This window comes from Micromys minutus (genome assembly GCF_963924665.1).
Source record: "Micromys minutus genome assembly, chromosome: 11".
NCBI lineage: Eukaryota > Metazoa > Chordata > Mammalia > Rodentia > Muridae > Micromys > Micromys minutus.
Genome location: NC_137980.1, coordinates 14,580,566 through 14,594,194, shown reverse-complemented (window position 1 = coordinate 14,594,194; position 13,629 = coordinate 14,580,566). Strand labels below are relative to the sequence as shown.

At 44.6% G+C, this 13,629-nt stretch overlaps 1 protein-coding gene across 1 annotated transcript in view; it reads right to left on the bottom strand.

Moving 5' to 3' along the window:
• SERINC5 (serine incorporator 5) overlaps positions 1-13,629 on the bottom strand; it is a 98,230-nt gene that overhangs the window by 25,863 nt on the left and 58,738 nt on the right. Inside the window, exons 3-5 of the mRNA XM_080924775.1 lie at positions 3,793-3,971; positions 3,489-3,571; positions 1,375-1,468 (exon numbers count right to left, since the gene is read on the bottom strand). Of these exons, the coding sequence (XP_080780901.1) occupies positions 1,375-1,468; positions 3,489-3,571; positions 3,793-3,971 (356 nt within the window). The remainder of the gene's footprint in view (positions 1-1,374; positions 1,469-3,488; positions 3,572-3,792; positions 3,972-13,629) is intronic.

The following is a 13,629-nucleotide window of genomic DNA, read 5'->3' as shown; positions in this document are numbered from 1 at the left end:
AAGATTTATTTGCATTTTATGTGTGTGTATCTGTGTTTGTGTGTGCATGCACACACAAACACACACATGACAGACACCTCTACGAGAACAAATCCAATAATCTGCTGGAACTGAAGGTGTTAGCTGCCTGATATGAGTGCTGGGAACTAAACCTGGGTCCCTCAGAAGAGCACCAAGTGCTCGGAACCACTGAGCTGTCTCTCCAGCCCTAACATTTAAAACCTGGTCCTACTAAGCCGTACTTAATCTAACATTCACAAAGTAATAAAACAGCTGTCACCACACCATGTTTACACTGATGTATCTCCATAGCTACCAAGTCATCTCATTATTATCTTTAAGAAAAAAAAAAGCAGAGCAATGTTCAAGCTGAAGAATATATTAAAAACACAAAGCACTGAGAATGTTTGGACAAGGTGCTTCATCTTACTCAACATAAAAATAAAATGCACACTCATTTGCATTACTGTGGGTTAATTTTTTGTCAAAATATAGTATAAAATAAAATCATACCTAGAGAAATTTATAATATAGCAGCCATAGTTTATATTTGCCTAGACTTCTAGTATTCAGGAGGCAGAGGAAGAAAGATCATTAATTCACAACCAGCCTGAACTGCACAGATAAACAGAAACAGACAGACAGATAGTCAGACAGAGATAATGCAATAGCTTTGCTGGGTATAAAAGAGAATTACTTGAAAAATAAAGTTAGCTCAGTGGTAAACACTTGCCTGGTATCTAAGAGACCCAGGTAGATCACCAACACCGCCAAACAAGCAGACAGGCAGACAGACAGATAAGCAAACAAACCAGAACAATAAAGCGCTTAGCTCCGCACCCCAGAGTCAACATGGTCTTAGCAGAAGGGCTGGAGGATTGTTAATAATAGGCACTTACCCCTTTGGCCTGTGATATAAATTCTGTTTCAAGGCATTAAAAGTCTACCATTTTACAGGCAAGACAGCTTCCTACAGTGGGATGCAAGTTTTCCCAATGAAGGGATTCTGTATGTTATAGGAAGTAGAGACAAACTAGTTTTTTCCAAGAAGAGAACTATTTCATCTCAGACTCTTCATAGAAAATCTGCTCCAAAGCACTGTGTCGTCCTTTGTGCTTGTTTTGTAGGAGTGGGGCCTAGACAACGCATGTCCAAGGTACAGACATACTCAGTCCACAGCCGGTCAGTCACACACAGTCCACACAGCCAGGCACATAAAGCAAAGCGAGACAGGAGGGCAGAGAGGACAGAAAACAGTATGAGGGAGGAGGAAATGGAAAGGCCCACACGGAGTACAATCCAGAGCGAAGCCTTTGTCAGGGGTAAGCAGTTTCTTCAACCCAGTGAGAGAAAGCTTTCCACAGACACACATACCAGTTCTTGTTCCACTTATGTGCAAACTCCACAATCAGGAGGAGCTGGATACAAATGAAGAGGAAGCTCCCCACAGCTCCCACATAGCGCCAGACTGCAAAAAAACATCACCCAACGGAAGGGAGGTGAGTACCACATGCATTTAACCCTAAAGAAAAGAATACTTTCCATCTGTGTTCATAATTCCTCTAATACACTTCACCCCCATACAACCATACAAGGTAGATGCTAATCTCATGCGCACTCGATAAACATGAGGTGAACTCGCAAGTCTGTGTGAGTCGGTACGATGGCTAGTGTCTCTGACAGAAGCAGATTCACTAGAGAAGTGGGCCTCTAGGCATGCGTATAAGGGATAATCTTGATTATGTTAATTGAGATTGGACCATCCATCTTAATCAGGACCATTCCTTGGGCAGAGGAGTCTATCTAGACTATAAACTAGAGTGTGATCTGAGCAGCAAACACATGTTCATTGCTCTTTTATCCCAGGCATGTGACCAGCTGCTTTAAACTATGCCCTAGAATGGACCCTTTCTCCTTTAAGTTGCGTTGGTCCTAGAGTTTTATCATGTCAACAGAAAGAGTAGTAATAGGACATTTGGCAAAGCCTCTCTTAACATAAAGGACACAGTTGGGACTGGGACATCAGAGTCTGACCCTGGAGCAGCCAAGCTGAACCTCATGATGAACTAACAGCTGTCTCAATAGTTGCAGGAGCTCATGCAAGCCACAGTGGCCCAACTCACAAGCACAAAGAAATACTGCTAGAAAAGCCAACAGTATAAATCTTACTGGGCAAAAAGCCTTTACTGTCAAGTATGGAAGTGCAGCATCAAGGGTTCAAGGCTTTTTTTTTGGCTCTGCCATAAAATGTTGGATGAACCACACTGTGGGGGTTGCAGGCTGTCTATAAAAACATACAGCTAGAGCTGACCTGAGGACTCTAAGTGACTTCACTTCTCTCTAGATACAATTTCTCCAATATGCTAAAATATACAAGAAAGTATCTTTGTAATGAATAAGAACTAGTTAACTGTGTTGCAATATCTTTTTCAACCCAAATAAACCCATTCAATGAAAACACAACTCAGTAAATAGGAAAACAAGCTGCTGGACTATTTTGGGCAGATTTACCACTACACTCTATTCTCCCCTCCTAGGAGATCCCTTATAACTTGCCCTTAGTCTTCCTCCTGTTCCAGTTCCTCCTCTCCTTCTCCTCCTCTGACTTCTCCTCTTCCCTTTTACTCCCTGACTCCTCCTCTTCTGTTTCCTCTCCTTTTTCCCACCTCCTCTCCCTGTCCAATCATGTACTGGCTTAACATAAATCTACATAACAGTGTTATAGATAAAAGGAAGACTTAGAGAAACCATTTTTAAAGCATATGAGAAACTGATACAGTCCCAATAGAAAAGTCAATCGATTAAGGTTGAATGGAGTTTTGACCCACTTTACTTTAGATTTTACCTTCATTCTTGCCTGAGCTCAGATCAGGGCATCCCACTCTTTCCCTAGGAAGGGGCCCTGCTTCAGTTAGGATTAGCGGCTCTGTGTTACCTATCAATAAGAATTGTAATTCAAATGTCGTTTAACTTCACGTACAGTGAGTTTAGACACAGACTGGAGGCTGCTTCCCTCCTCCAGTTTCCACAACTAACAACTGTTTTGTGCTGCCAGATCTGGTTCTTACTCAGAGAGAGAGTGAGTCCTTTATGGCAGAGGTACTCTGATGTGCAGGACCTGTTTTCAAGCAAATACTAATACCCTTTACTCTCTGAGACAGTAAGCTTATCAGTCCCATTGCTCAGCCAATAGGAACAGAGCCTCCTCACAGGCTTCTTGTAAGTAGAGTGGGAGGAAAGGAGAAAGGGAGTGTAGGCAGCTAAAGCCACTTTACAAAGCTCCCATCAAACTGCTGGGGCCAAACCCAGGGCTTGCACTTGCTAAGCAAGCACACTACCACTGAGCTAAATCCAACACCTGAACAGTCTTCAACTCATAAAAGAATCAGTAGTTCAAAACACCAAAGACCCTGGACCATGCTCTGGAAGAGTTTTACACATTGTGTAAAAGCAAAGTAACTGCGTAGCCCAAAATACCCAGTGTGTACCATTCAGAAAGGTCTGCTGATCCGGAATGAAGAACGCTCCTGAGCACATGGCCCCTAACAGCAGCAGTTTAAAGAACCAAAAGCTGGAAGGGAAAGAAAGGAAATATGTTCAAATGATAGTCAAAGATGGACAAAATCTCTTGGACAGCAGCATGCCAGCTCATGTTTCTTATTACAGCACAAGGCACTGTTGCTCTTAGGCTGCCAGTGACACGCAGCCCATCCTCCCCAAACCAGTGTCAAAATGTTACCTAGCAGAACGTCAGTCAGTGCAGACTAGCAGATCCTAGGATAGAAAACTTACCCATTGTGAATGTAGGCCCGGCAACTTTTGCTGTTGTTGACTTTTAAGGTCAGCAGGCAAAACACCATGAAGAAGCAAGCCATTCCGAAGCAGACTCTGTACACAGCAGAATACCCCATCAGGCTCTCACAGGTGTCACCGGCTTTAATGCCTTTACAGAAGTCTTCGAAAAAGGGAATCTGAGAGAGAAGGTGCAAAGGCTGCCTGTTAGAACTAGGCTGGAGAGGAACTGCCTGCAAGTGTCCTGTCTTAAGTCACAATACATGGTAAGGACAGCCGTGAGCACAACCACACCAAGACAGAACAAAACTACCTATCCCCTAGAGTGTCTAGCTGGAAAGATAGCACAACGGTTGCTCTTTCAGGGCCATGGTTCAACTCTCAGCACCTAACTGAGGGTTCAGAGGGATCTTTAACTCCAGTTCCAGTGGACCTGATGCTCTCTACTGAGCTTTAAAGTAGAAAGACTTTTTCTTCATTTTCTTTAAATGCCTTTGCAAAGATACAGTCCCTATAATAGCACTGTCCTACCTTTATTTACTCCAGGGATTTTCAATATCAGAATTTCCATGGCATTTATAGGATGCAGCTGTATGCTTCCTGAACTACACAATAGAGAACATAAAAAGTGGGAACCTGCCTACGTAACTATCCCAAATGTCCCGGCTTTCTACTCAAGCGTCAATGACTTAGTTGGTGGGGAAATTTTTATTCATTCACAAATAAAAATGCACATATATACATGTACACAACATATATACACCCATATATACACTCATGTAGTACTATACACATTCTATACACACAATGTTCTTTTAAAGATTTGGGGCTGTGGATTTGGCTCAACTCGTAGAGTTACTTATGTAGTGTGCATGAAGCCTTAGTCTGAATCTTAAACATCATATGAGAAACTAGGTGAGGTGATCAGTCACCTGTAAGCCCAGCACTCAGAAGACACATCTTTCCAGTCTCTTCAGAGAGAGGTAGGTAAAAGGAAGGAGAGAGGAAAGGAGGAGGGAGGGAGGGAAGGGAGGGAACAAAAAGCCTGTGAGCACCAGAGAGGAAGAGTTGTTCTTGAACACACTGCTGTTTGAGTAGACAGGAAATACAACCAGCAAAGGTCAGACCACGGAGGCAGAGACAGCATAGTTTGATTTCCTTCACAAACATAATGGAGGTATTCAGGACTCTCACTCTGAGCCATCCCAGTGAAAACACCTAGTCACCTCTTTGGAGTAGCAAAGAAAAGCAGACACAAAGACACAGGAAGCACCCACGTAGAGGAGATGAGACAGGCCATGGGAGTACTGCCTAAAGGACTCTGGTTGGTTTGTTTGCTTGGTTTCTTTTTTTATTAAATATATTTATTTATTTTACATATATATGAGAACACCGTTGCTATCTTCAGACACACCAGAAGAGGGCATCAGATCCCATTACAGATGGTTCTGAGCCACAGTGTGGTTGCTAGGAATTGAACTCAGGACCTTTGGAAGAGCAGCCAGTGCTCTTAACCACTGAGCCATCTCTCCAGCCCTTGTTTTTTAAGTCAGGTTGTAATATGGGTGAGCATCCATCTGGGATCAAATGGTGGAGCCATGGTGTAATGGTGAACCCTGACTGCTGACTTGATTAGGTTGACAAGCTCCTGGGGGGTGTAAAAGCATCTCTCCATGTGAGTGTGTGTATGTGTGTGTGTGTGCTCGTGTTCTGGTAAGCTTCAGCTCATGAGGACTCTGATGGTATGGATCAATAAATCCGTTGGTGAATTAGTACAATGTAACTAATACTGGGAAGTTCTGAAAAGGAACGAGTATAGGTAGACCAATGAGGCAGGTGGGGGGCAGATCTCTGGACAGTATTTTTATTGAGTTACTTTTGAGAAGTTCATACATTTTAATCATTTTCTTTCCAGTCCTTCATTTCCTTCCAGTTCTGTGCTCCTTTTCTACCCACCCAACTACACATTATCTCTTCTCTCAAATCAACAACAGATCCACAGAGTCTGATTCCTGTTGCAATTACTAAGCACTGCGCCTGCGTGGTAGGCAGAGCCAGTGTCCCCATGAAGAAAGCGGACGTCCCCTCTCCCAGAAGCTATGAGTTCCATCGGCTTCTTGGCTAGAGGTGAGACTTTGTCCCTGCTTCCCTGTCTCCACGCTGGCACTTGATCTGAATTAAGATGGCACAGGTCTTGCACACGCTCTGAGTCTGTGAGTTCATGTGTGTCTCTACTGTGTCTGGAAAACCTATATCCTTGGAGTTGCCTCTGACTCTTACAATCTTTCACGTCCTGTCCTTGGCTGAATCTCGGCCTGGCCTCTCCTGTATGTTCTTTCCTCTGCTCCCACGCCAGGCCAAGAAGACATTCCCACAACAGGCCCGGAAACACTGAGTCACGTGACTACAAATCCTCAGAGACCATGAGCCAAAATAATTAATTTCTCCTGGACGTTGAATTTTTCAAATACTTAGTTGGGTAGCAAGACGAAGTTTATCAATATGAATGGGCCTACAAACAAAATGGCTGTTCTAATCCCAGACAGAAGTCACGTCTATATGAACAGTACTAGTGACAAGGAATGCTGCTTTGTATCAGTAAAATCTGTATTTATAAAGAAGAAACTTGGCAACACCACTTATTAGACTATTTTATTTATACAGTTTCTTTTTTAAAAAAGATGTATTTTGTGTGTGTGGTGTTTCAGCCACATGTATGTCTGCACCCCACATGTGTGCAGAAGAGGCATCAGAAACTGGACGTGCTAGCTGCCTAGTGTCAGGAACAAAACTCTATGAGATCAACAGAGTCTCTTAACCTCAAAACCAATGTTTCCACCGATGACTTACTTGTCAATAATACTAACTGTTGTCGGTCTTTGTTCCCTCTTTTCCTAACCCAGGGTAACTTTGGTCTAACTGTAATTCACTTGTTTCTGCCTCTGAAGTGCTGGATTACAAAACCTGCCTTTTCCCACTTTGGGTACACCACCTCACCCCCATGCACACCACAATACATGCACGCTGGCATGTTTCCCAGCTACCCCAGCCCATCTTTCACCTTCACCCTCCTCTCCACCCCCCTACCCCTTTCCTCCCCTCTGTTCTCCCTCTGAACACTGGTAGGTACTGACTTCTCTGAGGCCACTCCCAGTAAACCCCTCCCTTGTTTACTAGAGTCAGGCCCTCCTGTGGCCACAGGCACCCCAGGAGCATCAAAGGGTGAGTATGTGGCATTGAAAATGTAATCCAAACTAAAGGTGGGCAAATAATCCTGGCTCCCAAAATTAACCAAGCTTCTTTTATGCTCTGTGGGTGAATCAGTAACACTTAGCTTTCAGTAAGTGCTGAGTATTTTTAGGTAGTAGCCTCCAAGCTAAACGAGCCAACAAGGTTGTAACAAGAGGAATTTTCTCTGGTTAAATATTTGCTGTTCCAAGCTTTATTCCAGTTTTGGGGAAAGAAAACACACACCACACACAGATTCCATACTTGAGGGTGTTACCTCTCAAGTCTGCTCCGGGCATCCAAGGACATCACACACTGAGTCTGTATTGTTTTGTGCAGGCCTCCAGGAGCTAGGGCTTTTTCCCCATCCCACAGAGAAATCAAACTCCAAACCAAACTGTCAAGTAAGAATAAATAGTTTGGAGGGATTTACAGTCTGCACTCCACTACTCATCTAGACAAGCTTCACCTCCCTAGGTTCCCTAACTTTAAAATGAAGTAATCTCATAAACTGCCCAGAAAGCTCCTCCCGATAATACTTGTAAAGGGCTAACTACAGTTCCTTGCCCACAGCAGTCATTACAGATGAATGGCGCCCAGGTCCTAGTCCCTAAGAACTGGGTTCCAGCAAGGCACAGTGGCACTTGAACCTAATCCTAGTACGTAAGAGGCTGGTGTAGGTGTATCACAGGTTACACGCCAGCCTGGGGCTTACAACAAGCTTCAGGCTACACTGAGCAACAAGGTAAGACCCTGTCTCAAAACATAAAGGGCAAGGGACACAGCCCAGTAGCAGTGCACTTAACACGCATGTGCAAGGTCCTGGATTTGATTTGCAGAACTTGATAAAAGGAAACAAAAGTTTCAAAAGCATAAACAGAACCTCACGTGAAAGGAACTGGAGATGCTAGCAATGTCCCTGGCATCTGCAAGCTTGGATGTGTTAATACCAAAAATGAAGTAAGACTTGCTGAGGATGCCTCCTCTGCTAATGTGCTCACTATGATAACTTGAGTACCCAAGTTTGGATCCCCAGTACCCATGTAAAAAGCCAGACACTAAGGTTCATTCTTCTAATCCCAGCACTGGGGAGGCCGGCTGGGGGAATCCCAAGGCTCGATGGACAAGTTGGACAAATAAGCTGAAGGTTCAGTGAGATCCTATTCAAACAAGTTGGGGACCAAACATCAAGCTAGCCTCCACACATGCACAGCACCTACATACAACATGCATATACTTGTGAACATGTACATACATGAACATATACATACGTGTATGTCATATGCTAACACACAGGTACACAAAACATGGCTCCAGAAAGGTCTATTGGTCTCACTGACTCGGGTTCCAGATGATGCAAACTTAGGGAAGAAAACAGATTCTGTGGGAGCGGTTCTCACAAAAATGGAAGGGAAGATGGGAGTCACATGGCTCAGTGACTGTATGACTTCAGATCTGAAAATGTGATGTTGGCAAAGCTAATTAGCCTTACATTTCATTCTACCAAATTTCTAGAGCTTCAATGGAATCTTACTGTTGAGAAAGTTCTGGGCAGCTCAGCATGAGTGATAAATTAACTCACAGAAACTAGAAGAGCAAGATCTAAGAATACTCTTCCACCATCATCCCTCACGTGGAAAGAATGTGGGGGGAGGATGGAGGGATGAGTTGATGTGGGGGGCGGGGAGCGCCTCTCTCCTGTAAGTCTCCATTTCAAGCTCCCTTAGATTTTTCTCCTTGAAGTAATTCTGCCAGCACAGTATTAGCCTGTTACTGACTAGGATACGGCAGCCATGAGACAAGAGGACTGAGCCAGCCTCCACCCTTCTCCTAGACAGAGTGTATGACCAGGCTTCTTTCCTCAGAACGTTAGCATCCTGCAGCCCTTTACAGAACCTAGGAGCATCTAAAAACAGCAACACCAACTATAGCTTGCCCCTCTTTAGGCTAGGTACCATGACTTTTTTTTTTAATGAAAAAAGTATATCTTCTGTCCTTATTAAAAGCTCAAAAAAGGAGGTGACAAGCTAAACCCATGGTCTGGTTTTCCCTGACCCTCTCAAACCAGGAGTGTACTGTCTCCCCCAGAAAAAAGCCTTCAGACATCAAAAGCAAATAGGCAAGTCCTCTGTGGTAGCATGATCAAATAGCTAGAAAACAGCTCTAACTTATGAAATACATAAGCCTTCAGTCCAAACCAAAGAATTCACAGGAGACACAGGACTGGAGAAAGGGCTCTTCCAGACACAGAGTGGAGCCAGTGGATTTCAGCTCCATCGGCAGAGGGTTAGGGAAAGGTGAAGGTAGAACATGTGAGTCTCGAATCCTGAAGAAGAAACAGGCGTAGATCCCAGTGACGACAGTGAGAACAGGCTATGAAAGATGCTGTCCCGCCGGACATGATGTCATGTGAATAAAGAAGGTTCAGGGACCTGGGACAAGGATTCCCACTTTTGAAGGTGACAGGCAACCACAGAAGTAAATCATGGCAACAGTGGGACAGTGATTCACTTAATGACAGCCTGTCCTAGAGGCGCCTGTATCAAGGAGGCGTGGGTGGAAGGACCCACAAGGGTGTATCTGGACTAGAGATAATGGGCATGTTGGGACATGCCTGTGATTCTAGTAGTTGGGAGGCAGAGATGGGGTGAGGAGTAGGGATGCCTAGTGTCCAAGATCTGCTCGGTTTATACAGCAAGTTTCAGGCCAGCCAAGAAAGGGGTGAGGATTTTAGAGTAGCCAGCAGACACATGACCATGGAAGTCATCTTGGGATGGTAGAGGTGAAAGAACAGAGGAAGGTCAGCCTAAGCCCAGAGAAATGCAATCAAGGAGGGCTGAAACCCTTGGTGACAAATCTCTCTGAGCTAACCAAATCAACTAAGGTCCTCTTAGAGGATGCAACTGTATGCATGGTTGTTTCTAGGGAAATTTGGAAAACTCAGCCAAGTTAGAGTTTGTACACATGCCCTTTATCCCCTACTCCACACCACATGATACACATGTATTACAGGAGAGGGTTTAATCAGTCACTCATTCCCTCCTACTCTGAGCAAGTATTATTCAGGCCATGGGGATAAAAGCATCAAATAAAATAGGTTTAAGATCCATATTGTATGGCTGAAATATTTCTCAACCAGTAGGCTACTTGCCTAGCACACACGGGCCTTGGGTTTGCTCCCAGTGCTGTAAGTCACTGGCTAATGAATCAGCTTTAACCAATGCTAATGAGGAGCTAAAATATGTGCAGGTAACCATAGTGATATACATACATGTATATAATATGCATGTATATTATGTATATTTAAACATTAATAAGGCATGAGAATCAACTGTCTTCTGTAAGATGGGACACCAACATACTTAAATAACGTGATTCTGAAAGCTGGGGTCCCTTGCTTCCTAATCACATTCCTGAGACCCATGCACAACAGATACTCGGGTTCTGACCCCAACATTCCTCGCTTCCTCCATATTAGGATCCCCCCACCTTCATGCTCATTTTTACATTCCTCACAACTCCTTCATCCCCAACAGGTCTGAAGGATGCGTACAAATAATTCATTTCCCCATAAATGAGTCCCACTTACTTTATAATTCCATACAGAGTAACAGATGCTCCATTATGCTTGCCTAGCTAGGCATGGGGTTCATGCAGCCCTTACCTGTAAGGGAAGCTGGAGCTCTGGTCGCCTGAGTATAAAGTTTAGGCTGAGGTTTGTCTCTCAGAGATGAGGAACAATACGTGTACGTGTGTTGCCTACTTGGAGCCACTCAGGGCCCTAAACCAGGAGGCACATCTATAAACAGCTATAGCCAATCGGTCAGAGCCAGACAGTCTCCTGGTTATGTAAATAATGTTGGTGGAATGGAGCTATGTTCATCTGTTGGCATTGTTTGGGCCACACTTGTACTACAACGGAAGCCCAGAGACCACAGTTTTCACTAGCAGACATTTATGGAGAAAGTCTGCCTACTATCAAGCTTAATACAGAACAGTTAACTGATAAAGTGTAAGTTTACACTTCGAAGGCCAAGTGGCAACTGTGACAACTCCCTCTACCCATAAGAAATGAGCCGGCGTCGAGGGGCACATCTGGTTATCCCAGCGCAGCTTCTGGCCTCAGCCTTTTCCCTTCGGGCCCCTCCCTCACCAGGTCTGCTTCCCACAGAAGCTGGTCTGAAGTGAATCAAACTAGAGAATCTGCCATTTGTAGAGTACAAAGAGGATTTGTGTTTGTTCTTTGATGGTGAGCGGAAGTGGAGGGGGTAGGGATGTCCACTGCTCAGAAGCCTTAAGCAGCACAGAGAGCCCCTCACATCTGTTCCATCTGTCCCAGAAGCACAGCCTGTAACAACCAAAAATAAAACCCACACTGATGAGCGCCGGCAGGGCGACACAGTAATTTTAGACTAGTGTGTTGACTGTAGAGAACTGTCTCACTGTACTGTACCCACTGTGGCTCTGGTTCCCTCAGCCACAGGGAGCAGCCTAAGGTCCTGTGGGGAATCTCTCCCTCACCTCCGCTGTCCACACATCCCCAGCTGGAGTTACAAGAGGGAGCTAACCAGCCTACTGTCAGCTTTCCTTCCACACACTCTTGCCTCAAAAACCTGTCAGCCCCTCAACTGACAAGATTACAGGCATGCACTACAAAATCCAGCTACCGAACTATTGATCTCCCCTGCCTGAGGTTTGTGCCCTGCAGCCATATGTTGATGATACATTATCCTAGCCCCTCTCGGCTTTGGTACCTGTACTTAGATGGATGGGTAATCAGTGAGAACAGTAGATTTTAAGCAGTTTTTAAGTAATGGGATCCGCAATTGGGTATCATGGTGCTTGTCTGTAATCTAAGCACTCTAAAGGTTAAGAGACAGAAGGACCACTTGAGTTCAAAGCTAACCTGGGCTACAAAGGAAGTTCAGGCTAGGCTAATCTGCACTACAAAAAAACAAGATCTTATCTCAAATACACTCTGTCTCTGTCCCTTCTCTCTCTCATCAAGCAAACCAAAATAAAACAGAACGTCCTCAGTAGCTGGCAGTGTGTGCCTCTCATCCAAGTGCCCAGCACTAGAGAGGCTAGGGCAGAAGGTACTACTAATTCTAGCTACAGAGCACGCTCTGCTATTCTACACAGTCAGGCCCTGTTACAAAACTCCACACCCCAAAAAGCATGCACTAAGACTGCAGTACAGCCAAACAATATCCCTTAGACTTTGTAAAGAACATCAAAATTAGACTACATCAATCCCACTTTATCTGCAGGTATACAGTATACACCTGAAATACCCTCAAATACCAGCATTTATGAGGTAGAGACAGAAAGGAGTTCAAGGGTACCCTCAGCCATGTGGTGAGTTTGAGGCCAGAATGAGCTATATGAGATCCTATCTCCCAAAACAATGGATGCCTAACACTATGGGCAAGTAAGCTGAGTAATTCATACACAATTCCTATGACAAAATGGAACAACAGCAACAGTGTGTTGTGATCAAACAGCCAACATCAACACTCTTACACTTGGGAACCATGTAAGAGTCACTTGAGCTGGGTTTAATGGCAGTCCTAAAATCCTAACATCTGGGAAACTAAGGGGAAAAATTACAAGTTTGAGGACAACCTAGGACATGTAGAGACCCTATCTTAATCTAAAAGAAAGGGCAGGAGGAAGAGGAGGGAGAGGAGGAAGAAGAAGAGGAGGAGAGAGGAGGGGGAGAAGAGAAGAGGTGAGGCTAGTTACAGCTTATTGGTAGAGTAAGTGCCCAGCACATGTGAGGCCCGGGGTTCAATCCCCAGTACCAACCAACAAATATGCAAACAAACAAACCAAGGATTGCTTGGACCAAAGTACTGACCCCACAATAGCAGATCTGATGACCAAGATGGCCACGGAGTGACAGTTGGTGGTACAAAGGGATAATTCATATCCTGAGCAGGATAGAGTGGGACAATGCTGCATCATTTAAAGCTTTGAATTATTTATTTCTGGAATTTCCCATGTCATATTTTTGGATTTCTGTTGACCCCAGATAATGAAAACCACAGAAATAAGACGCCATGGGGGGTTGGGGGTGCTACATGTTCCCAGCATTCATGTGTTTACGTCATTCCCATCATTCTGAGCCTACTTCATCTTAGTTCCTTCTGTGCCGTGGTGTCCGTTTCTCCTGGCTCCCTTTCATGGCAAGTAATATCGTTCATTCTAACCGTAAGCACTCATCCGTTCTCTTTACCTGTGACAGTTTGGGGCCAGTCACTTGGCGGATGCTTCTGACGGTCACAGTGCAGGACTGAGAATAATTCAGTCTCACCTCACTGCTCTCTCCCTACTGTAGGCAGGACAATCTCACAGTCTTTTAAAAGATCCAGCTAACATCTGGGGCCTTCCAAAGAGTTCTGTGCAAGGGATCTGACAGACAAGGACAATGAAAATGATCTGTTTCTTTTTGGTTCCTGGCAAGCTCGTGGTTACTAGATAAGAGTCAGTCTCAGCCCTTGATTCAGACTCTAACAAAAGCATTTCAGCGAAGCTCACAGTGCTGCCTCAAGTACAGAACAACTTCCCTGCCCAGTCACTGTGGTGGTGGTTGTTGGGGACGGGGGC